We start from the raw sequence: 27,861 nt of genomic DNA, 5'->3' as shown, positions 1-27,861 counted from the left end.
GTGGCCATTAAGATACCATTTATCTCACAGCGAGTTGTTTTAAAATGTATCTAACGAGCGAAAGTGAGTTTTATAAGTTTTTAAACAACAAGTTGTGAGATAAATGGTATCTTAACGGACACGAATGTATTATTCTATTTCTTACATATCCTCAAAAAACAGGTTTTAAGTAAACAAATTTTAACATCTTTTTCGACTAAAATATTTACAACCCTTTGCACTTGTAGCTGACTTACGCATCACAGATACATCATTGTCAGGTTAACTATATGTCACAATGTAATCGATTTCCATTTTGTTGTTTTTCATTGGATATATGGCACTGGTGACCTAGGAGCAGCCAGTTGTATGTCTTGAAATTGTTAACACATGTACATATGTAAACAGGGTATATGTTATCATAAACAATGGGTGTGTAAGAAATGTTTTTTTAAATAATCAGTTACGACTTTGCTCTCCAAATTTTTGAAACAAGTGCCACTATGATCATCTTGCTGCGATTTCAAACCTAACCTCAATCTGATTGTTTTGGAAAACCCCTAGCTGCACAGTGATTGGTCAGGTCTTGGAGATTTGTACGGGAACCCGACACACATAAAACCAAACTTAGAAATAAATACAGACTTAATAAATTCACACTACACTCCCTTTATTAATGCCATATTATATTAATAGACTCCATCATATGTAGTCATATGGGATAGAAAAAGTACATCCGAGATGGTGGAAATTTCAACCTGGGAGAGTCTTGCCGAGTCTCAGGGTCGAAATTTCCAACACCGACAGATTTATTCAGTATGCAAGACAGATTTATTCAGTATGGGCTGATACCATGGAATGGGTCTGTCTTACATAGCTACATGTAGAGATGGGAGAAAAAATAATACTTACTTAAACCCTGGATAAAAGGATTAATTGACTCCCGTTGGTTGGGCTAGTTCTCTTTGATTATCATAGTATATCTAAGATGATGGCTGTCTTAATGTCTTGTTTACATGTATATGACAGACATATAAGACTCCTTTTAGCTTATTAATTTTAAGGGATAAGCCGACATGTGGTAGAAGCTAAGCTAGGAAAAGTTAGAGCTATTGGAAGGAAATGAAGGAAATGTTTTTATTTAACGACGCACTCAACACATTTTATTTATGGTTATATGACGTCGGACATATGGTTACGGACCACACAGATATTGAGAAGGGAAACCCGCTGTCGCCACTTCATGGGCTACTCTTTTCGATTAGCAGCAAGGGATCTTTTATATGCACCATCCCATTGACAGGATAGCACATACCATGGCCTTTAATGTACCAGTCGTGGTGCACTGGCTGGAGCGAGAAATAGCCCAATGGGCCCACTAATGGGGATCGATCCCAAACTGACCACACATCAAACGAGCACTCTACCACTTGGCTACGCCTCGCCCCAGAGCTATTAATTGGATGTCAAGCATTCAGTAATTTTGACACACAGTCTTAGAGAAGAAACCCACTACATTTGTTTCCATTAGTAGCAAGGCACAATCACACAGACAGGATAGCACATACCATGACCTTTGATGTACCAGTCGTGGTGCACTGGCTGGAACGAGAAATAGCCCAATGGCCCACTAATGGGGATCGATCCCAGACCGACTGTGCATCATGCAAGCACTTTACTATGGGGCTATGCATGTCCCTCTAAAACCAATAAATGAATGAATGTTTAACAACACCCTATATTCTAAACTAAGTGTCATAATTACTGCATGTTTTATGGGGTACGATTTAACTTAGTTGGTTGAGCACTTGGGGGAGCTTGGGTTGAATGATCAAATCCCAATTCTTTGATTATTTTATCCCATTCACAGGCCATAATATTTTATAGTATGTGCTGTTTTGTCTGTTGGACATTGCATATAAAAGATCCCTTATTGCTAATGGGAAAAATGTGCCGAAGTGGGTTTTCTCTGAAAACTATGTGTCACAAGTAGCAAATATTTGACATCCAGTGGCCATGGAGTAATAATTCAGTGTGATCTAGTGGTGTCATTAAACAAAACAAGCTTAACTTTACTGCAAGTTAGACACCTATTATCTGCTGACAGAACAGTTAATGTACTGGGGGTTTAGAATTTCTTTCAGTTAAGGATTGTTCATTATTTCTTTTAACTTCATCATACACACACGAGTTTGCAAACATTTGTAGTTTTCATTGTTGCTATTGTTCATAATGTGGGCCTTAATAACCAGTGAACACTCGTCATTGTCCATCATTGTTCAGTGCTGTGAACATTCGTTATACTTCGGTATCGTATTGTGTTAAATATGTATGTGCGCGCTCATGTCTCGTGTCGTGTGGGTCAGCTTGTTACTTGTTAAATGTTATCAGTATAGTAAAGTACTGTTCATGTTGTTTGTTGTTCGTGTTCTAATATAGAGATTGTGGCTCACAATACTCTGATGAACATAAAAAAGTAACTGAAAATCATTTGTGACATACTTACTAATCACAGCATAAATTAATTCATATTTCGTTTTGAATTGGTTCTACTTTTATTTTATTTTTTATTTTTTGTTCACAATAACATTCAGTAATACAAAGTACAAAATTATATACAAATAAAATGACATCAGATGTTATGATGTTGCCTGACCATATGTCATTTTATGTTCATGCAGAAATAAATAAAATCATGTTGCTACTGCTAGGTCATTGGGATGTCTATAACCTGTAATGGTTATAACAGAAATTTAATTATTTTGTTACAACAGTAAGGTGTAATTAAGTACAAGAATAAGAATTACCAGAAAAGTACGTAGCATGTTTACGAAAGGTTCTTTGATCTCCCTCTAACATTATGATAAATGTGCATGCAGAACTGGTATATATATTGGAATAATTACTGTAATAATTAGTTTTACAGCTGTTGGCAATGTGAGCTGTACACCTTAGATTCCATGGTCGTATAATATTCATTCTGTTCTTTCACAGACATAACTAGTACATTTACTGCTAATACATTACACTTACACGACCGCACGGTGTTCTACTCAAACGAACCACATGTGGATTAGCTTGGAAGAAGATTGCTTTCTTTAAAAACAATATTTAATATGTGAAAACAACAGAAATATGGGGTGTTTTTAACTAACGTGTCACACTATTAAACTCGCAGCAGAATGTTCTGTGTTATGAAATTAATGCCCTGTTACAGATGTTATAGCAAAATCAATTGTCACTACTACATAAGCAGATGTATAAAGTAAACATACTGAAAAGAAAGAAAGAAATGTTTTATTTAACAACGCACTCAATACATTTTATTTACGGTTATATGGCATCAGACATATGGTTAAGGACCACACAGATATTAGAGGAAACCCACTGTTGCCACTTAACAATGAAAACAGAGAGAGGTAAACACAAACTCTTTAAACAGCGTGACATCATTTCATGTGTTTGCCGAATCGTGATGATGTCGTCTTTAGTACCAACATTATCATTGGTTTGTAAGCGTCAAATCATCCAATAGTATTGTTCATTATACCAATGCAGAATATTTCTTACTGAAAAACTATGAAAAATATTTTCACTGTTATGAATGACCGCTGGGGTAACAATAAATATATTTATAATGCTTAAACACCTGCATTTAAGAAAACAAGCTTCATAAATTTGGGCCCATTGTGTTTGTATCTCTTTACACTCCAGACTCTTTTAAAAACTACCGGGCTCGGTGGCGTCGTGGTTAGGCCATCGGTCTACAGGCTGGTAGGTACTGGGTTCAGATCCCAGTCGAGGCATGGGATTTTTAATCCAGATACCGACTCCAAACCCTGAGTGAGTGCTCCGCAAGGCTCAATGGGTAGATGTAAACCACTTGCACCAACCAGTGGTCCATAACTGGTTCAACAAAGGCCATGGTTTGTGCTATCCTGTCTGTGGGAAGCGCAAATAAAAGATCCCTTGCTGCTAATTGGAAGAGTAGCCCATGTAGTGGCGACAGCGGGTTTCCTCTCAAAATCTGTGTGGTCCTTAACCATATGTCTGATGCCATATAATCAACCGTAAGTAAAATGTGTTGAGTGTGTCATTAAATAAAACATTTCTTCTTCTCAATCTAAATACATAGTATAAGAATTTTGATAAATTTAGTAAAAAAAAATCGTTTTGAGATGACATCAGATTAATGAAGATAATTGTTAATGGTATAGACCAGTGTTTACTTTCACAAAGGGTAAAATGTACATATTTCTCAAATAACTATATTTTTTGCACACAAATAATACATGGAGCTGATCTGCAATAAAAAAAACTGGTTATTATCTTGACAAAAAGTGCATAATCTTCTCTCATATACAATATTATTAAATCTACCTGTATTTACACATAAACCAAAACTATTACATCTAAATTTTTATAATGCAGTTTGGAATCTCAAGGGGATATTCATGTGTAAATAACATTCAACATTTAATAGAGATTTATACTGGTTATAATAATAGCAAGAATCCAAACTGCTCATAGAGGATGCCCATTCTTGTTGTAGAGTATCATATAGTCTTTGCTTAAATACATTAATAAAGCTACTGATGTCTCCCACATCCTGGCTTATTCATACAAATATGATGTCAGGCTTAATGACCACATATATTGAGAGAAAAAACCCTGCTGTCGCCACTTCATGGGCTACTCTTTTTGATTGGCAGCAAGGGATCTTTTATATGCACCATTCCACAGACAGGATAGTACATACCATGGCCTTTGTTACACCAGTGTAAAGCACTGGCTGGAATGAGAAATAGCTCAATGGGTCCACCGACGAGGATCAATCCCAGACTGACCACGCATCAAGGGAATGCTTTACCGCTGGGTTACGTCCCGCCCACACAATGTATATGAAAACATCCTGAGTGCTGTCAGAGCCGAGGTGATTCACTGTTATAGTGTACTATTCATCAATTATGGTACTGTTATGAAAGACCTATTCTCTGATCTTTATGATTGCTATAAACATGCATCCTGTGTAATTAAATACTGTAAACCGTGAAAAAAATGCGTGCGTATAAATTTCGCGTCGTTCGCGTCCAACCTTATGTCGCGAAATTAATACGCACGCACTATTTTCCAGTTTGAAGTGTACTTAAAGTAATTTGTTTGTTTTGAAATATTTTATTGAGAATAAATTCACAAAAAGATTCACTCAACAGGCACAGCCTATATACGAGCTCTCCTTGATGGCGACTAATCGTTAATTGTTTTATGTAACTTCAGTCGATGGCGACTAATCGTTTATACCAAAGGGTGTTAACAGTTAACAACTGAAGCTGTGAGTTGTGATTCTAATACAGGTGAGGTGGGTAGGGCCTAATCCCCTCTATAGACTCTGTACCAGGCACAATTGCTTGATGTAGGATAACAGAATATTGATTTACAGACAGTAACTTTATAACAATTACAGTTAGCTGTCTTTATCCACCTTTTTTTTTTTGAGCTGTCAACGGTCGTTCGCGAAATTTACACGTTGCGAACATGCGCAAAGGTATACATTCGCGAAAAAAACACGTCGCAATATTAATACGGTTTACAGTAGCTTGGCTGCCATCAACTTGTTCAGGGTTTTAAAAAATTCTAGATTTAATTAAGAAAAAAAAAGTAAGAAAAAAACTTTTAATTTCTTTTAACATATTCACTGAGATGAATCTTTGATACAAGTTTTCACTTCCATTATTTTAATTTTTAAGTTATTTCCCCCCTTAAGGTTTAAGGACGCTGTCCTATAGGCACACACCTCAGCTACATCTATCTGAGCTGTTTGTCCTGGACAGTGGGTTAATGGTTAGTTGTTATGGGTTAGTGGGAGAGAAGGAAGGAAATGTTTTATTTATTGACGCACTCAACACATTTTATTTATGGTTATATTGCATCAGATATATGGTTAAGGACCACACAGATATTGAGAGAAAGAAACCCACTGTCGCCACTTCATTGGCTACTCTTTCCGATTAGTAGCAAGGGATCTTTTATATGCACCATCCCACAGACAGGTTAGTACATACCATGTCCTTTGATATACCAGTCGTGGTGCACTGGCTGGAATGAGAAATAGCCCAATGGGCCCATTGATGGGGATCGATACCAAACCAACCGTGCATCAAGCGAACTCTGTACCACTGGACTACGTCTCGCCCCAGTACTGTGATGAAACCGATACAAAGTTTTATGGAGCCCCCCCCCCCCCCCCCAAAATTGTATTGAGGCCAGAGGCCAGGGTCGATATTATGGCACTCCATAAAACATACTAGTCTCGTCATGCACAGTGTCATAATTGTTTTATTACTTCAATTTAATAAAACAAATTATTACACAAAGTATACATTGAGCACTATGCAATCTAGTAAGTACAAGTATTTTGCACTATATGACGTCATACATGAAACACAAAGTCATTATCTGTCAGACACTACAATGTCTGAATTCTTTCGATCAAAACCGGCCTTGGTGGCATCGTGGTTAGGCCATCAGTCTACAGGCTGGTAGGTACTGGGTTCGGATCCCAGTCGAGGCATGGGATTTTTAATCTAGATACCAGACTCCAAATCCTGAGTGAGTGCTTCACAAGGCTCAATGGGTAGGTGTAAACCACTTGCACCGACCAGTGATCCATAACTGGTTCAACAAAGGCCATGGTTTGTGCTATCCTGCCTGTGGGAAGCGCAAATAAAAGATCCCTTGCTGCCTGTGGTAATAGAGTAGCCTATGTGGCGACAGTGGGTTTCCTCTAAAAACACAGTGTCAGAATGACCATGTTTGATGTCCAATAGCCGATGATAAGATAAAAAAATCAATGTGCTCTAGTGGCGTCATTAAATAAAACAAACTTTACTTTTATCTGTAAGACACTACAACTGCTGAATTCTATCGATCAAACTGATAGTCTTATTGGTCAATGCTAAGGGGATTTCCCATTTTACACCGGAAATGGTGCAATATCAGGATTTATTGGTTTGCAAAACCACACAGCAGTGCAATATGATCTCAGATGGAATCACACATGACATAACATGACATTAACCAATCGGAAGTCATGTAGAATATGCATGAGGTGATAACATGATTGATCAGTTTGCAATTTTCCACTGAGCAGTGCAGTATTATATGATGTAAAACATTCACCAATCTGAAGTTATGTGTAATATTCAAGACAAAGGTTGAAGTTTTTTTTTGCTCAGTGATATTACTAGAGCTGTTGATGTCAAACATTCGGTCATTGTGAAATTTAGTCCGAGAAAACGCACTACATTAGCAGCATGGGATTCTTTATATGCACTTTTACTATAAAAATTAAAAAGTTAAAGTTTATTTTGTTTAACGACACCACTAAAACACATTGATTAATTAATCATCGGCTATTGGATGTCAAACAATTGGTCATTCTGACTTGTAGTCATAAGAAGAAACCTGTTACATTTTTCTAATGCAGCAAGTGATCTTTTGTATGCACTTTCCCACAGACAAGAAAGCACATACCATGACCTTTGACCAGTTGTTGTGCACTGGTTGGAACACACACAAAAAATCAGTTGAATGGATCCACTGAGGTGGTTCGATTCTGCGACACAAGCACTTCAAACGAAAACTCAACCAACTGAGCTAAATCCCCCCCCCCCACCACCACCACCACCACCACAAAAGTCACAGCAATCAGTAGTGTCACGAAAAGCTGTTGCATAATAGATTTGCAATATCCAGCATTTTTATTAATTGATGGGCATTTACTAAATCATTTGTACTAAGTTGCTGTTGCAAGATGATCTGAATTTAGAAGGCTACCATAGACAGGACAGCACATACCATAGCTGATGTAATAATGTATTTTATGTGACCTACTAGATTACAAAGAGAAACTAACAGAAACTGAAGAATAATGCACATCAAAGGAAAAAATTTAACGGATCTATTTTAATTGGACTATATGTCAAAATTACCAAATGTCGTTAAACAAAACAAATTTTTTAAAATTCTAAATGGTGAAATATTGAACATGTATACAGCACTTTTGATTGCAGCTTTCACCTAAATCATTATTTATGCATGGAAAGACATAAATGTGAAGTTTGCTATAAAGCTGAGATAAATAATACCTTCATAATAATACCTTCATAATAATATCTTCATATTTCCTCTTTGGCAATCGGAAATAATGATCAACATTACCATTACTTACACACATAAATGTGAAGTCAACATTTTACTCAAACACGTTTATTGGATCACGTTTAATTCTGTACCACTTGTACCGTAAACATGACCACTATATTTAGTATGCTCGTATGTTCTGCCATTACCATTAGCCGTTACTTACACACATAAATGTAAAGATGATATTGTAAGCAGAAATGTTTATGAAAAGCATTTCAATTAAAGCTGTCGAAGGTCTTTTGATGCAGCTATATTTTATGATTCTGAACCAGTTCGTTACAGATAAACTTTATGCATTTGAACTTGTACAGCCAGGTTCAGAAATGAAAGTTTTGCGGAATTCCGGATTTTTAATCATCTGTACAGTTTTCGGTTTTTCTACAGCTGATCTCGGTAGCTGACTATACCAATATTAAAATTTTCAGAAATTATTCATGACCCACAGTCACTTCTGCAAGTTTTATAAACCATTTGGTGGAATTATGCTGGAAACTAGAGTGCTCAGCTAAGGCCTGATAGGTCACAAAATCAATCTCATTTGACAGACTCAGTCAACCTCCCCACCCCTCACCCCCCAAACTGGTACATAAAAAGCAGTGATATGTACTATCCTGTATGTCTATGGGAAACTATATAAAAGATCCCTTGTTGTGTTTTTAGATACAAATGTAGGAGTTGCATATTTGCCAAAATCCTGCTTTCTCTGTCCTCTCTCTTCTCTCCCTCTTCTCTCTCTCTCTCTCTCTCTCTCTCTCTCTCTCTCTCTCTCTCTCTCTCTCTCTCCCCCCTCCCCCCCCTCTCTCTCTCTCTCTCTCTCTCTCTCTCTCTCTCTCTCTCTCTCTCTCTCTCTCTCTCTCTCTCTCTCTCTCTCTCTCTCTCTCTCTCTTATACTTTTGTTTGATACCCAGTAGAAGACAATTTATTCTTTCATTCATTCATCCATTTATCCATACATTCATTCATCCATACATTCATTCTCTCTCTCACACACACTTTTTTCCTTTATCAACCAAGTATGGAAATAACCATATATGCATTAGACACAAAATAGTTGTTTTTAAAAAAAAAAATTGATGTGTCATTAAACAAATTTATATTCCTTTCCTTTCCCGTTCATGCATCTTTGTTTTTATATACTGTAAACCCACTCAAAGTAGAGATTACAGTAACCCATTCAGTCGGTCATGGTGAGGAATTATTGCAGGACTAACCAAGAGTGTCTCATCTGCTGAGAGAATCACACGGACTCGATCCCACTACACACAGTGGGCTGGACGTATAGCTCAGTGGTACAGTGCTTGCCTGATGCACGATTGATCTAGGATCGATTCCCATTGGCAGGCCCATTCAGAGCTAGCTCGGCCATTCGCCAAATTCACCCGTTGTGAATTTTAAACTCAATTGGCGAATTTTATTTTAATTTGGTGAAATAATTTCTTATAATGATTGGTATTTTTTAGAAAATAATGGTGGGTTTCTGTAATTTTTGAAGTTAAATGAATAAATTGGCAAAATGTTCTGCACATCCAGAGTTAGCTCTGCTATTTCTCATTCCAGTTAGTGCTCCACAACTGGTGTAAAAAAAAAGGTAGTGGTATGTCTGGGATGATGCATATAAACGATCCCTTGCTGCTAGTCGAAAAGAGTAGCTCATGAAGTGGCGACAGCGGGTTTCCTCTCTCTATATCTGTGTGGTCCTTAATCATATGTCCGACGCCATATAACCATAAATAAAGTATGTTGAGTACGTTGATAAATAAAACATTTCTTTCCTTCCTTCCTCCTCTCTCTCTCTCAATATCTGTGTGGTCCTTAATCATATGTCCGACACCATATAACTGTAAATAAAATGTGTTGAGTGCATTGATAAATAAAACATTTCCTTCCTTTCTTCCTTCCCTCTATACACACATGGCATACATGTGCGGCTTACGTAAAACACTGCAGTGCCCACCTTGTTTCTGAGGGGCTCCTCCTCTAAGAGCCGGACTGCCCATATAATTTGATTTAGAACGAGCTACTTGTTGAAGAACTGTATACCTGGTGGATGCGGTGTATTGATTGGAGTAACAGTTGTAGGAGTATCAATAGGATGCAGATAGGATGGAAAGCAGACCTCGATGCTGAGCCTATTGTGGGTGGAACGTAAAATTACAGCAGTCAAGTTGATTCATCACGGATACTGACCTTTGATCTTGGTGGCAAAAGAGGTAAGGACAGAAAACAGATAAATCATAATTATAAAATAAATGTTTATCCCATTACCGAATACGGTTTGGTTACAAAATAATCGACAAAACGTCAGTATATTAGTATAAAATATCACAAAATTGTTTTTGAAAAATATATAAAGGTTGCATTTTTTTACTGAATAGATAACATTGTGCTTATGGAATTGATCAGAAGTGAATCATTACAATATGGCTAATAAATACACTAGAAGTACTTTGGGAAAAACTATCCTGAAAATATTTCTGGTTAGATTCAGAAAGCTAAATTTGTTTGACATTATGAATAACAGTGCACCTGCTAGTTAGTGATTTAACCATTTGGTAAAAGAAGAAGAAGGTTTTTCTTTGGTAAAACATTTTAATGGACTTACATGCACCCACACACTGTGTTAAATGAATAGACATCAGACGTCTCTGATTAAATTTTTAGATTAGCAATTACACCAGTCATTCTTTTCCTATGTTGAATTGAACATTCATTTAACCGTATCATAAAATGCTTATTTGTAATTAATATATATTTTAAGCACATTCCTCCTGGCATGTAAAGTGCATTACCCTTACCGTACTATTCTAAAATTTACAAAGTAATTAAGAACATATCATTGAAATATGGACAGTTACATTAAATAATTCTAAGGGGTTTTTTTTTATCATAAATTTAACTTTACTTTTCAGCATATATAGACAAGATGTTTTGACTTTTTTTTACAATATGTTTATCCATTTTTAGTTTAAAATTAGAAAAAGTTAGATAAACAACCCCTTAATTAAGGTGAAATGTGTCTAAACAAAAACAAAAAAACAAAACTGAAAAAAAATTCTTTATACAAAAAATCTACTAATATTTTCTCTGGTGAATATTCTTATTTCAAATACTAAGAATTATGCATGTCATTTTTTCAGCCATATCTCACAAGACCCAAATTATTATTATTCAGAATAAAGCAAGACAAACAACTTTGAGAAGCAACTGGTCCACGAGGGATGTGAAATAGAAACAGTGGAATAATATTAGAGTCCGGTTTCCCTCCTGATGGCCGAGAACTAATGTCGGTGGAAACACAAGTGTTTCGAACATTGGCACGTGTCTTCCTGGAGCTGGGCAAAGCCCTCGCCAAAAATCAATGATCGGTGATAGTAGCTGATAACAACAAACAACCCAGGGGAGACGCTAACCTTAATGGAAGGGAGGACAATGGCTTGTTTGAAGTGATTCTTACACAAAAGAGAGAAAAAATAAAGTCAGGAAGTAATATCACAAACGAAGTGGAAAATTGACACGGTTATTATTACTATATTATTTTTCTTCTCTTTGCGATAAAAGATTAATAATAAGCTCTATGTAACATCCCCTTCATCCCATGTTTATAAAACGATATTAGATAATTTGGAAACATTTATTGATATTGATATTGATATTTATAGTAATAATTATAACTTGTATAATTGTGTACTGTTATGTACTGTTAAAAAAAACAAAAAGCAAGAAAAAAAACAAAAAAACACAACACATTTTAAAACTGTATAAAACCTCAGTACTTCTATTAAAATCCATTAGTATATCAGAATTAAGACTTTTTTAATAGACGGATTGTACATGCCTGAATGGATTTTTTAAAACAAGTTTTTACCAAGGACGTTCCTATGATGCTGGTATAATGCTGGATAAAACTGCTTAATGCATCACCAATAACAAATAAAGGTATGCACATCAGACCAGTCTGTTTATTTGTGTAAAACATCACAGAATATTTGCGTTTGTACACGGTGTAAAGAACTTAAGACACCCGTTGGTCCATTTAGCATGAGGAAAAGCAGCATGCAGAAAGACTGGCACTAAACGACATGTAGCTGAATAATAGGCTTCACAAATTGCTTGGAGAAAGCAGCAGGCAGAACGACTGGTACTCTACCATAACTGTGACTAATGAATAAACTGTACAATTGCTTGGAGAAATCATGACTGGTTCTGTTCTACAAGTGTGAATAATAAACTAAAGAATTAATTGGAGAAAACAAGACTGGTTCTATACTACATGTATGCTATAAAAGTGAATAATAAACTACAGAATTCCTTGGAGAAAACTTCACTGGTACTATACTATAACTGTGAATTAAAAAAAAAAAAAAAAAAAATTACTTGGAGAAAACAGGATTGGTACCTTGCTATATGTGTGAATAATAAACTATAGAATTACTTGGAGAAAATAGGATGGGTACCTTGCAATATGTGTGAATAATAAACAAACAAAAAAGCTGCTTGAAGAAAACAAGACTTGTTTTAGACTATAACTGTGAATAATAAACGACAGAATTGCTTGAAGAAAACAGGACTGGCACTTTGCTATTAGAGTGAATAATAAATTTAAAAATTGCTTGGAGAAAACAAGACTGGTTTTATACCAAGTTTGAATTATAAACTAAAGAATTGCTTGGAGAAAATAGTACTGATAATCCACTATAACTAAATTATGAACTAAAGAATTGCTTGGAGAAAATAGTACTGATAATCCACTATAACTAAATTATAAACTAAAGAATTGCTTGGAGAAAATAGTACTGATAATCCACTATAACTAAATTATGAACTAAAGAATTGCTTGGAGAAAATAGTACTGATAATCCACTATAACTAAATTATGAACTAAAGAATTGCTTGGAGAAAACTGGACTGGTACTCTATTATAACTGAATAATATAGTATATATAATAAACTGTAGACTGCCTGAAGAAAACAGGACTGGTACTATACTGTAACTGTGAATAATAAAGTAGAGACTTTCCTCCGACAGTTAGAAGCTTGCAGCATCACGTGGAAGTGTGTACTCTGCTCCCACTGGCAGTCATCTTACCAGTGATGGGGCTGCTGTCATTGGCCACTTACTCAGTGTAAGACACAACTCAATCTTCCAATAATAATTACGCAGCTCTAGATGGTGCACGGACTGCCGTATCCTTGGTATCTGTCACTCGAGAGATAGCTCTCCCAGACAGCTTTTCAAATGGTCGCTTAATAAAAACTGAACTCGGGGAGAAATTTTTTTTTAGCTAAAGTATTAAACAAATGTTTTTTTATGGAGATATGCTTCAGATAAATCAACACCTTTATTAATGGGAAATGTGAACACCTTTATTAAAGGGAAGTAATCAACACCTTTAATAAAGGACAGTATAAGTGTGAAGTTAATGGTACATGATGTACCTTAACTGCAATTTTTTATTATTATTTTTTTTAAATTAAAAATGAACAAATGTTGTTTTCATGTGAAAGGTGATAATAATGCTGTTTGGATCCAAAGGCATGGCAGTTATCGTGGGTTAAAAATTCACCAAATAGATTAGACGGTGGGACACGGAAGCAAAACCAATTACCGAGGAAAGTCTGCAGCTTCGAGACCTATTGTGTCCATGTTGGTGAAGTCGAGCTATAAGTGGTACAAATTTATGATGGCCAAAACGCCAACAATAGCATCACATGAGGACCGTGTCATTATAACTGACAAGACTTAACAGAATTTGTTGTGCGTGTGTCTTGGATTCAGAACAGAAGAAAAAGGATATTGTGCTTTTAATTTTGGAGATGAATTCCAATTTACTGGAACATAAAAATACTGTGTGTTTAGCTTTGCATGGCGAATTCTTGTTTACTGGAACATAAATAGACTGCACTTTTTATTCTCTGTGACAAATTCAAGTTTGTGGGAATATAAAAATATTAATTCTCTGTGACAAATTTGTGTTTACAAGAAAATACAAATTTTGTGCTTTTAATTCTAAGTGACATTTTGAGGTTTACAGGAGCATAAAAATATTATGTTTTTTCTGTTTTTTTATTCTCTGTGACAAGTTCCAGTTTACTGGAACATAAAAAATATTGTGTTTTTAAATTCTCTGTGACAAACTCACGTTTACTGGAAACTATAGAATTGCTTGTAGAAAACATTTTGTTTACCAGTGCATAAAAATAGTGTGTTTTATTTCACATGACAAATTCAGATTTACCAGAACGTAAAAAATATTTGTGATTTTCATTATCTTCAGACAAATTTGTGTTTACCAGAACATAAAAATATTCTGCTCTTTAATTCCAAGTGATAAATTCAGATTTTCTGCACCATCATCAACAACAACAAAAAAAAAAAAAAAAAAAAAAAAAAGTGTTTTATTGTGATGAGATTTCAATGCAACATTGTGAGACACTGATGAACAGTATAACAATAGGAGACGTAGTGGAGATTTCATCAGTGGAGTTTTTGTTTTTAAATATCTCTTATCACTTGTGTCTGATGATTTGATAAATCTAATATTTTCCGAACCAAAACTGAGCAACAGGTGGTGTCTGTTCGGTGCACTGCATTAGCTATTAGCTTATTAGTAGAGGCTATTACAAGGTGGGGCAGTGCAGTCTTTCGTATTATTTTGCAGAGGATGTAATGGAGGCAGTTGATGTGGAAAGATAATTTCTCGTTTGTGGAGACGGGGTAAAACATGTTTTCAACTCAGAAAGGTTATACTTCAAATTTGTTGTTTATGTGATGTGGATAATGATGACTGCGTTTCTCTTTTACCAACAGTTACCTATTTTTTTAAAAAGTATTATTGTGTTAAAACCCATTTCAGGCTGAATAATTCTCTGTTTGTGTTAATGAAAATTATTAAGCCATATTACTGATGAAAAAATAAGAGATTTTATTAGTGGAATTCAGTGCCTATGTTGATAGGGAAATCTGTTTACCATATGACTAAGAAAAAACAGAGCATTCATAAATGGGATTCAGGGCCAGTATTAACAAGGAAATAGCTGTTTTTCATATGAATGAAAAAAAAATTCAACCCCACATTTATGAATGAAATTCTGTCCTAATGTTAATGAAAAATGTGGGTTTTTTATATGTGACTACCGAAAACAGCTTTTATGAATGGGTTTCAGTGCCTGTGATAACAGAAGTCTGTTTATATGTCTGACAAAAACAGCATGAGTTAAATTCAGTACCATTGTTATCAGGGAAATCTATTGTCTGACAAAAACAACTTGAGTGAAATTCAGTACCAGTGCTAACAGGGAAATCTGTTGTCTGACAAAAACAGCTTGAGTGAAATTCAGTATCAGTCTTTACAGGGAAACCTGTTGTCTGACAAAAACAGCTTGAGTGAAATTCGGTATCAGTGCTAACAGGGAAATCTGTTGTCTGACAAAAACAGCTTGAGTGAAATTCAGTATCAGTGCTAACAGGGAAATCTGTTTGAAAAAAAAAATCTCTTTGAATTTCTGGATTACTATAGTATTCTACATTAAAGTGCAAAACAAAATGTTCATGGCAAATAACCAAAGCATGATGTTTTCAAAGGAAATGGGAAATGTGACCAATCTCGAAGAAGGAAGCCGTCTACAAGCCTACTCCGTGGTGCTCTCTGCAACCACCCTCCTGTTGTCAGCCCTGGCTGGCGGTGGGGGGAGCCTGGCGGTCATGTTCACCATTGTGACAGGAAAGGTGATAGAGAAGCAGAGTTACGCCATTGTTTTGACCTTGCTTGCAGCGTGTCTGGCATTCGACCTGCTGTGGGCCCCTCTGGAGATCGTCCACCTACTGTACTACCACCACACCAACGAGAACGTCACCCAGGACTACAAGGTGATGACGCACGGAATCTACGTGTTTCTCATCATGGTCATTTCGTCCACCGTTATTCTCGTGTCTGCGAAGAAGATCCTGTGTCTGTATGGTAAGTTTGGTAAGAAGTGTAAGAAGGTGTGGCCGACGATTGGCTGTTTCGTGTCTCTGTTTCTCGGTCTCGTCGCCGTGTCTGTGTATGTGTCCACCGTCACCATCTACGAGGGGAATTTCCAAGACTACTTTCCAGTGATGAACAAGATATCCTTCTGTTTCAAAGCCATCATGATCGGATTAATGATGCTGGCCGTCTTGGTCATGATGACGGTCGTCATCACTATTGCCGTGGCAAAGCAGAAAAACCACGACGATGGCTTTCATAGCAACAGTGAATCGAAAAATACCATTCCTCAGGTTCTTATTGCTGAAACGGATGTCACGGATGATGAATCAGAAACACCTTCAGCACAAGGAGGCTCCCCGCTCCCGCTTCTCACCATCAACACGGATGGAGAGGCAAACAGGGGAGATAACTCATCCACTGTGGGAGAACTTCCCAACCCTTCCAAAAATAAGAACATGCTTGGTGTAAACATGGCTCACATCTTGGGTCGAAGGCGACACACCATTTGTCAGATTGGTGATTCCAGCACAAACCTCATGGACCCTGCGGAGAAAGCTAAAAAATACACATACATTAGGAAATTTTCTGTTGATATCTCTGCTCTGCAAGCGCAATTAGAAAATCCTAAAATATTCAGCGGGAAGGCTCCCTTTCAGTCAGACACTGACGTCTCGAAGAAGGAATCGCCCAACCCGATCGTACGGGCTCCGTTGATAGCCCCGATCTTGAAGCTCGACGAGAGGACACAGAAGTGTGATTTCAAAAATGAAACCCGGCCCGTGCTGCCTGTAATCACGGTGTCCGATGACGAGGGACAGGAGAAGGAGGATGAAGTAACGGACAACGATGACGACGACGAATCGGAGAAGCCGATTCTGACGTTCAAACTACCAAATCTGACGGAAGAAATGCACCATGACGACGACGACAAGGAAAGCGTTCACAGCTCGGAACGCGACCAGTCGGTCACGGATCACGACGAAGCATTCGTCAAACTCTCGTGTCTTTTCTCCACGGCCTTCTGCCTGTGCATGCTGCCCCTGTTTTTGACTGAGGTGTTGCGCTACCATTTAATAACGAACGCCTACATCAACATTTCCACGTGCACAATGGCGCTGTCAGCCATTCAGACGATCATTTACCCGCAGATTATAATATGCATGGACAGCATCGTCCACAAGGCGGTGAATCAGTTGTGGAGGAACATAAAGTGGAGACTGTCGTGCAAGAAGGAACTTGCCGTGGATACTGAGGCGAATCAGGACCACGGCAGTACCAGCACAAGTCAAGTTTAAAGATAATTTTTACAATTTTTGTAATTGTGTCGGTGGATAAAACATTCTGTGGAATACAGGCCTCCACGAATTAAAAATTAACTAAACCTGTAAAGTTAAAAGTTAACGTTTTTGGGGGCTTTTGTTTGACACCACTAGAGCACTTTGATTTATTAATCATCAGCTATTGGATGTGAAACATTTGATAATTTTGAGTTAATGAAGAAACCTGCTACTTTTTTTCATTACTATAGCAAGGGATCTTTTATATGCACCATCCCATAGACTTAAACCTGTAAAGGGATTATGCTACACAAAAATGCATAACCAATTTTCTTTTTCATAATCTTTTCTCCTTTTTTTTTTCTCTTTTTTTTTTTAATAACAAAATAAAAATAATTATTGCTAGAACAGGTTATTCAGGAAATTGTGATTGAATGCTGAATTGGTTATGCTCTATAAAACTACATATTATGTGATGAATCATCAACAAAATGATTTTACCTATACAGTTTGTGGAGGCCTGGAATAAATGCATTATTTAACATGTACATGATAAGCAATTTAAGTGTCCAACATTATGTAAATATGGATCATTATGTACATTTGTAAATTTGTACTGAAGCTAGGTCAGTATATGTTACCAATAACCCTTTCATGCCTGTGAAGTCATGAAGAAATCTAAGGGTGAGAGGGTTAAAACAAAAAACTGTTTAAAAAGGCTGTCATGAATTAGCAATCATTTTTTAAGATTTTTAAATGTAATAGAGCCTTTTAAACTAAAATTACATACACAGTAAAACCTCACAAAACTGGATCCTCTATAATGTGAAATTCCCTCATAACCGGACATTTTTCACGGTCCTTTTTAAAAAATCTGTACAGAACTTAACCTCTCTAAACAGGATACCTCTTAATACCGGACATTTTACTTGGTCACAAGGGTGTTCGGTTTAAAGGGGTAGAGTGCTCACTTGAGGTCTTGGGTCATTGGGAATTTTCCCATCCCAACCAGTGCCCTATGACTAGTATACACATGTATATAATTATATATATATACATATATATATATATATATATATATATATATAATTATATATTTATATCAAAAGCCATGGCATGTGAATTTTTGGGGAGGTAAAATAAATTTTGGGGTTCTACAAATATCAAGATGACCAGAAGCACATTGGATATGCAGACATTAACACTGTAAGCAAGAAAATATATTTTATATGTAATTTTCTTTATTAAAAAGACTCTGTTAGACAGAAGTAACCTCCAGGGCTCCATTTCACAAAACCGATCATGGTGTTAAGATCATTGTAACTGCATCAAATAGTTATGCACGTAGGGTGATCTTTGGCCAAAAAACTAACAAATTCGTCTCTAGTCAGACCAAAGTTCCAGAATTGATGCGTTTATTAAAACTTTGTATTAAACATGGATTGGACAGAAAAGATGGATATATTTAGTTTTTTAATGTCCTCCTCATTTACCATGGTCCATCTTCAAAGGCTACAGTGCCCTCTCCTTTGCCTTGGTAGCCTAATTATTTTCCTAAACAGAAGCACAGGGAGTTCTGTACAACCCACAGGTTACTCCTACAAAAATCAACGTCATACCGTGGAAGAAAAAAAAATTGATGCACGAGGGTCAAAATCGATGCGCATGCTGACCAGAGAAGAAATTTATTTTCTTTGGCCTTAGCGTTAAGATTGCTTCATAAAATGGGGCCCAGTGACGGCAAACTACAGACAGTCACCTTAAGAGAATGTAATTCTGAAAATGTCATTCATTGACAGTGATGATTCTAGAAATACACTTCATTAAGTATTGCATGGATACACGTGCATATCAGATTAACAATAAAATATGTTGATGTTACATACATCTAGTAGGGTATTTTTTTCAGATAACAAATGTATGTATGCATGTCAGATTTTTTTCTTAGAAACCAGTGGAATACTGTGCAAAACTGTATTTCATTTTATTTTTTTATTTACCTTGGAAAAATATTTTTATAATGTAGATTAAGCAATTTTTTATTTTTTTTTAAATCTTGCAATATATTTACACGTTTGAAATGAGAAGGTAACTGAACGTTGTTTATTGCTAGTCAAACTTGAAACTTGTCTATAAGGGTCTGCAAAATATGTGGTTTGTTTAAGTAGGTGACCTTTGTATACATCAATGTATAATGTGAAGAGCCCATTTTTGTCATTTTAGGAAAAACATGATTTTCCTGCAACCTTTCTTGTGTATATCGCATAAAGTACAGATTTAAGATTCTGTTTAATGGGCATAGATTGCATTTTGACGAAAACTTTATTGTCGTATTGCTGAGTTGTATTAAAGGGACATACCCTAGTTTTTATACACTAAGGCATATTTTTTACTATTAGAGCCGTTTTTGATAACTGAAATCATACTTTACTTAGATTTTATTGTTTAGATTATCCATTTCCACACATTTGAAGTGTTTTTTGTCATCCTGGTGTTCACAAAATGCATTTCTCATATTTTTAAAAATGCACGTGCGTCTGAAAAGTAACAGTTATGGGGTCGAGTTTTATTCTATTTTTAGAGGGTATTTCACCATTTCAAAATCACAGACTCATGTTTCACCCAATTGTAACTTTATCCAAATGTGTTACAGCTTTGTAAATCAACTAAACTTAGTGTTAATTTTCACGGCTTGAAACTAGGGTATGTCCCTTTAATGTCTGTATACTTTTACTATTAACTCCAAAATTTGGAAATGGCTTTTGTAAAAGAATTCTTCATATATATTTGTATAATGTATGTGTAAGATATAGATATCAGTAGTTGTTACACTTTACAGCTGGTGCGTATGCAGATAATTTGGGATGTCTACAATAACATAAAAAAAATAAAAATAAACAAGAATACATCTGCTTAAAACTCATTTCCTTGCAATCATTCCATCCCATTAATAATTATAATCGTTCTAACACTTTCATCATCATCCTTCTCTTAAATGTCATTGATCATTCTAAATGTCACTGAATGTTTGCAGTTTGTGACTCATGCCCTAGCAGACTATGTAATCCCACAGACGAGTCGAAATGGATTTTTATTATTGCTAAGCTAAATGACTCCCAATTTAAAATTGAATATTCTAAGTCCGTGCAGGCATCCACAGGCAATTTGGAAACTCATTTAAAGCACTTAAGAATAGAATGGATTTTAGGTTTTTTTAAAAGTAAATGACTCAATATTATGTGGACACAATAGAAAGTGCATCACTAGAGGTTCTTTGACACTGACTTTGCTGTTCAAGCATGGGACATTAATTAAATGACAAGAAAATTGTTTACCATAAATAATCATCACTAGTAGTGTACGTACACAGAGAATACTACGTGAGTGGTTGTTAGATTCCATTTATGTTACGAGTTGTTTTAAAACGTATTTAACAAGCGAAAGTGAGTTGGATGCATTTTAAAATGAGTTGTATGACAAATGGTATATAATGGACACGAATGTAGTACATACCCTAAAAACAGTTTTAAAGTAAATTTAAACACCTTTTCCAACTAAAACCTGTTTGCAGTTAACTTGTGCATCACAAATCAATATGTTTCTAAATCATTGAAACTGAATGTTATTCGAAACAGTAAAGGTCATACAGTGACTTCAAAGAAAACATATCTAAAGCATGAATTTATTACTTGATTTTTATAAAATTATATACATATTTCAAAATCTATATTTTAAAAACAATTTGGCATCGAATTGTATGACCATGCAAGCACAGTTGTTAATGTAATTTCAGAATTAGTCATATACTCATTACTTGTATATTGATACCATAATTACAGATTTAAAATAAAAAAAAATAAAAAATTGTGTTGAGTTGCATAGAATGTGTCATATTAACTTATTGCTTTGAACATATTTCTGGAATGTTTCAAAACTATAGTCCGTCCCATCATTTTATAAAAATATTTTTTTGTAAATAACTTCAGTTTGGTTTGACGTAAGACAAAAAAAAGTTAAGTGTTTTGGAAATATAACAAAAAAATACAATTTTTGTATGCAATTTAGAAATCATTTGGTTCAGAAATATACAACTTGTAGTAAATTTCATAGTATAAAAAAATGTGTTCCATGTGGGACGGACTATAGATACCTGCATTGCAGAATGTTAATTTTGGCATCAGAATTTACGACCATGCAGTCACAGTTGGTAATGTAACAGGCTTCAGAATCAATCATACACTGCTTACACATACGATGGTTCTATAATTACATACTGTTTAACACTCATTACTGCACTTTGAACAGGACAGTCAGGAAGTACCGGTAATCCTCCTGTGTTTGTACATCATTTGGCACCAAACAAGCAACACAGTAATTACAGTCTCTAATGTACTTGTTACTGTAACACTGTCGACAAATAGTAATCAACAATATGGCAGACTGTCAAATTTGAAGGTTCGGAAATTAAGTACCAGTATATTTATATGCAACTACATATGTATCTACTTGTATATGAATTATAATACACAGATCTCCATGGTATAAATAGAGGATAAACGAGTTACCAGTTAATATCAAATTTATGTCCCAGGTGAAATAATTTTTACCTGTCACAATGTTTAGTGAATGACATCAAAATTATTTCATGACAGACTTAAATTTGGTATTAATTGGTACAGAGTTTATTCTATTTATTACCTCAGCTACCTTTTTAACTCTCTAATAGCTATAATCATTTATTTTCGATATCCATACACAGAAATAATATAAACCACTCTGGAAAAACTTAATATTTTATTCAAGTTCACAGATATTTTTTTTTTTTAATTTCAAAGTTTTGTTTATTTTTTAAAAAGAATATGTAATGAATTATACTCAACATTTTATTACAAATTTCACAATAAAAACAGATGGATTATTAAACAAAAATGCTTTAAATTATGTGACTTCATTGTGTATGTTTGCCAAATTATGTTGACATCATATTTACCATAGTACCGTCAAAGTCATTGGTTTGTAAGCGCTAAATCATCCAATAATATTGTACGTTACACCAATGCAAAATAATTTCTCACTGAAATGTTTGAAGATAAATGTTTGTGTTTCATTTGCTCAAGATTATTAATATTATAATTTTTGTATCATTTGTTTTCAAAACATACAGCTATAATTTCTTTATATCAGATTTCTGTTAATTTGGCTAAATATTAAAATGGTAAAAATATATACTCTTTTTTTTTTAGGATGTTGAACATTTTTTTTCCTTCCAAGAATGGATGATTTGTTTCCCATCCAGATTTTTTAAACATTAATTGATAGAAGCTTTTATGTGTGTGTTTCATGTTAAAACGCCGAGCAGGATTTAGTTCAGTCGGTAAAGTGCTCGTTTGATGATTGCAATATGAAAGCCTGTGGTGTATATTAATATGCTGTTGACTGTGGGAAAGTATATGTATAAAAGGTCTCTTGTTAATGGAAAAAATGTAGAGGATTTCCTCTGAGGACAGTATCTGAATCACCAAATATTTGACATCCTATAGCCAATGATTAATTAATTAATCAATGCGAACTATTGGTGTCATTAAAGAAAGCAAACTTTAAATTTATATCTCTCTATTTGGGAAGAGAAAAAAACTACTTTGGATGACCAGTTGTCATCCATTGTTAGAAGTATCATATTATGTCAAGACACTGATCAGAGCAGTGTCATTGTTCTTCCTACCGAAAACTCAATACTTAGTAAACCAATGTGCATGTAAAAAATTCTGTTTGAAGTATTTCTGTTCAATGAATCTATATCCATTCATCTAGGGTGTTGTTAAATATACATTCATTTAGTCTATACTCATTGTATACCCAATCGGCAGCAATATTGAGATATTCAGATTTCCAAGCATATATATATATATATATATATATATATATATACATATATACATACATATATACATTTATCCTATAACTTACCCATGATATCCATGTCATAAACCCATGTGATAATTTACTTTATTAACCCGGTTAATAATGGTATGCAAATTTGCAAGATCTCTAGGTAATGTGTTGCTGTGGATGGGTCATTTGCTTTACAAGCCAACAAGACCCGTGTACATGAGCGTAACGTTTTCAAAGATTTGTTTAAAACGTGTGACGTCAAACTAATTTGTGCTAATCGTGATGACGTCATATTACCGATGGCTGCGACTTTAGTACTGTGATTTACTAAACATTTAATTAAAATGTTATTTTAGAAGTGTTATAGGATAAATAGAATTCGCTACTCGTGTTTTTTAATATGTAAAATATTAACCTCGTCTAGTTAATCGGTATTTGTCTTGGCATAGCCTCGACAAATACCGATTAACATAGACTCGGTTGATATTTTCCATATTAAAAAATACTCGTGACGAATCCTCTATGTATATGTTTTATGATGAGAAACACAACATCTGACTTAAACATAATACAACCTTGGTCAAATTATTAGGCATACATGTAGCTGTCAGTCCAGAGTATCAATAATATTATCGGTGTGTGAAAAGCATTTCTTATCCAATCATCTCTTGTGTATATAGCATAATCAATAATCATTTCCGTGTGTTGGTGTAGCTTTATAAACTCGTTTTGTTTACTAGAGGCCATGGTCACGGCCAAGGTCAAGGCTGGTTCATCCTGCTCTGGTCACAGATTACATAAACAAAAGAAACACAAATATTAATTTAAAGTTTGTTTGTTTTGTTTAACGACACCACTAGAGCACATTAATTTATTAATCATCAGCTATTGGATGTCAGATATTTGGTCATTTTGATGTAAACCTGCTACATGTTTTCATTACTAACAAGGGATCTTTTATATTTACAGGATAGCACATACCACAAATATTAATTTAAATTTCTTTATTTTATTTAAAATTGTTTAGTTTGAATGTATTAGTTTTTGTTTTTATTAAAAAAAATTCTCTGATTGACTCCCCCCCCCCCCCCTCCTCCTCAACCAGTACCCCACAACTAGTGTATCAAAGATGTGGTATGTCCTATCTTGTTTGTCAGAAAGTACATATAAAATATTCTTACAGTGAGAGAGGATAACCGCTGCTGTCACAGCATGGGCTATTCTTTTTAATTAACAGCAAGGGATTATTTAAATATCCACCATCCTACATACAGGATACATATGGTATTTTATCCTGCAACCACTGTTTCTTTTGACAGAATATGATGACGGATAAAGCAAAGTCATATCCGTATAGTAGCAGGATATGACTTTTGACATCCTTCATGTATTGTTACACGCATAGTTACATAACAAAATGGCCACTTTGACCTCTAGTTCATCATACAATGTGGCTAAAATAACAGAAATAATAGCTTTTCCCCTTAATTTTTATGGTCTGCAGGATAAAGATAATAACTAGTTCATGGCGTCAGATATCTACTTTGTCCTGTTCAGGCCGAATGAGAAATTCTGCTCAGTGGAGCGTCACAGAATTTCCCATTCTTACCATCACAGGATAAAGCAGATATCCAATGTCAGTAACTAGTTATTATCTATATACATGCAGTTGTGGAGCATTGGCTGGATTGAAAAATAGCCCAATGATCCCACCAACAGGAATTGACCCTAGATTGATCACGCGTCAGAGGATCACTTTACCACTAGCTATTATGTTTCCCTTCCGTTAATTTGGTCAAAGACAGATTACCAATAAACAAATAGTTCAGACCAACAGAAAGGTGTATGAATTACATATTAACCATGGAATAATTTTCACAAATGTTTACAGACTTGGAACATGAAATTTGTGTTTCACATCAGCCTATAATGCCAGTGATAATTCTTTTTCAAAAATTATTTTTTTAGGTGGTATCCATCATGTTAATTAACCAAATGAAAATCTGTTGGAAGAATCGTACTGTTTATTGTGAATGTTTGACTGGTTTGTTTCTAAACAATGGTTAAAGGGACTGACCTGTGTTTGCTGCCATTGTAAGATATTTCTGACTAACAGAGCCTTTTGGGTGAGCAAACTAACATATTAAATACATTTTCTTGTTTAGAATACCAGTGTCTGTACAACCAATGTGTTCATGGTTGTGTGTTAATGTTTGTTGCAATCATTCTTCATTTTCTTACGTGATATATATTTTTTCATACATACAAAATTATTAGGAGGTAAAATCCAGGACCCATATTTTCGGAGCTATCTTAGAGCTAAGATGTCATAAAACCGGCATTGGCTATGACGTGTCATTTTTATGTCATAGCTTACAACAGTTTTATGTCATTGTAAGATGGCTTTGAAAATCTGTTGTCAGTTCAGGTTACTACAAACATTCGGACAATGAGCCCAGTGGTAAAGCACTTGCCTGATGCGAGGTCGGTCTAGGATCGATCCCTGTCTGTGGGGCCATTGGGCTATTTCACGTTCCAGCCAGTGCACTATGACTGATATATCAAAGACCATGGTATGTGCTATCCTGTGTGGGATGGTGCATATGTCAAAGATCCCTTGCTGTAATGCAAAACATGTAGCAGATTTCAACTCTAAGACTATATGTTGAAATTACAAAATGTTTGACATCCAATATCCGATGATAAATAAATTAATGTGTTCTAGTGGTGTCGTTAAATAAAAACAAACAAAGTGGGACAACAATTACCAAACACCTTGTACAGACATTCTAAGCAACTAAACATCTTTAATGTATAATTTTAGTCATCAAAAAGGTTCCGTTAGTTATAAACATGTTACATTGGCAGCAAACTCACAACGGGGCGAGACGTAGCCCAGTGGTAAAGCACTCGCTTGATGAGCAGTTGGTTTGGGATCGATCCCCGCCAGTGGGCCTATTGTGCTATTTCTCGCTCCAATCAGTGTACCACGACTGGTACAACAAAGGCCATGGTATATGCTATGCTGTCTTTGGGATGGTGCATATAAAAGATCCCTTGTTGCTAATCAAAAAGAGTAGACCCTGAAGTGACGACAGCTGGTTTTCTCTCAATATCTGTGTGGTCCTTAACCATATGTCCGACACCATATAACTGTAAAATATATAAAATGTGTTGAGTGCGTTGTTAAATAAAACATTTGCTTTCTTTCCTTTCCAAACTCAAAACAGTTCCTTTAATTACTTTGTGTGCAGTTAATAAGGAAGTGAGTTGTCATCAGTTGCTGTACTCATATTGCCAGCATTTCCATTCTTCACTCTGCATGGTGACTTTTCAGATGATGTAATTTTCTCCTGCATCTTGATTAATTACACACATATCCAATATTGTGTCAGATGGCACATATACCTGTAGCATGGTAATCAGACGTGCAATATGGTGTCTTATATCAGATATGTAATGCTCTAGGGGGAATAGATATCATGGAGTGCATTATATAAAATGTTATGAGGTAGACATGGGGAGTGGAGGGGATATTATCAACAGAATTGCTTAATATTTTCAAGATTATGACTCTCTTTTAAAAAAAAAAATTCTCCTACCGATCCATCCAGGGGTGGAGACTTTTATGTCCATCAGTCTGTCTGTCCCACATACAGTTTACCAGACATTTATTCTGCAGTGCCTCAAGATATTGAGCAAACATTGTGTGTATACCTTTATCATATAGTTCAAATCAAATTTGACTTTCATGGGGGTTTGCTCCTATTTGACTGAGTTAAGCCCTTGAACTTTGGAGAGAAACAGAAAAAAAAATGGGGGTCACCACTAACAACTACATGTAATCCACTTTCCTGGACAGACAGCTCAGATATCTGAGGTGTGTGCCCAAGACAGCGTGCTTGAACCTTAATTGGATATAAGCATGAAAATAAGTTGAAATGAAATGTTGCGGCCAGTTAGGGAACATATATTGCTTTAGCAGTACTTTCAGAATGCTAGTTTATACTGATAATCATGGTTATAAGTTAGTTCTTTCAGAATGCTAGTTTATATTGATAATCATGGTTATAAGTTAGTTCTTTTCACTAATAATTTAATTTGTGTTAGTATTTATTAACAAAGACAAAAAAACAAAAAAAAAACACACAAAAAACATACAGACTGATATTTAATCCCCCCCCCCCCCCCCCCCCCCCCAAAAAAAAAAAATTCCTTTCAGAATGTTTAAAAGTTAAAACCTGTTAAAAAAAAACAAGACTTTGGTCAGTTTGGCCATAACCAATTCTGGTTTTCAGTGCACCAGAGCTTCTAGATTATGGTAGCTCCACTCCCATGGCTAGCGATATTCAATGTTGTGCTAATAAATAACTACTATTGCCATGCCTGATAGATAGTGAAAAACATTGCAGTTAAGTCTATTTTGTAAATATGAATATCCTAACCCCACCCCAACCTCCAATGTTAGTGTTTTTAAGCTCTTTAGGTGACATATCTGATTATTACTATTATTTAGTAAAATTGTATTACCGGTAACT

The 27,861-nt window shown here is 35.3% G+C and overlaps 2 protein-coding genes across 2 annotated transcripts in view; both read left to right on the top strand.

Annotated features, from left to right (window-relative positions):
• LOC121374268 (arginine--tRNA ligase, cytoplasmic-like) overlaps positions 1–27,861 on the top strand; it is a 246,370-nt gene that overhangs the window by 67,996 nt on the left and 150,513 nt on the right. The window lies entirely within an intron of this gene.
• LOC121374269 lies at positions 15,674–18,345 on the top strand. The gene has a single exon (XM_041501305.1). It carries the CDS (start codon positions 15,728–15,730, stop codon positions 17,447–17,449), a length of 1,722 nt encoding a protein of 573 aa, XP_041357239.1. The 5' UTR covers positions 15,674–15,727; the 3' UTR covers positions 17,450–18,345.

Source organism: Gigantopelta aegis, chromosome 6 (assembly GCF_016097555.1).
Source record: "Gigantopelta aegis isolate Gae_Host chromosome 6, Gae_host_genome, whole genome shotgun sequence".
Lineage (NCBI taxonomy): Eukaryota > Metazoa > Mollusca > Gastropoda > Neomphalida > Peltospiridae > Gigantopelta > Gigantopelta aegis.
The sequence above is the reverse complement of the archived record's forward strand: the minus strand, read 5'-3'. Positions and strand labels throughout refer to the sequence as shown.

Coding starts and splice junctions, on each gene's coding strand:
- LOC121374269 (XM_041501305.1), top strand. CDS start 15,728: ATGTTCATGGCAAATAACCAAAGCATGATGTTTTCAAAGGAAATGGGA.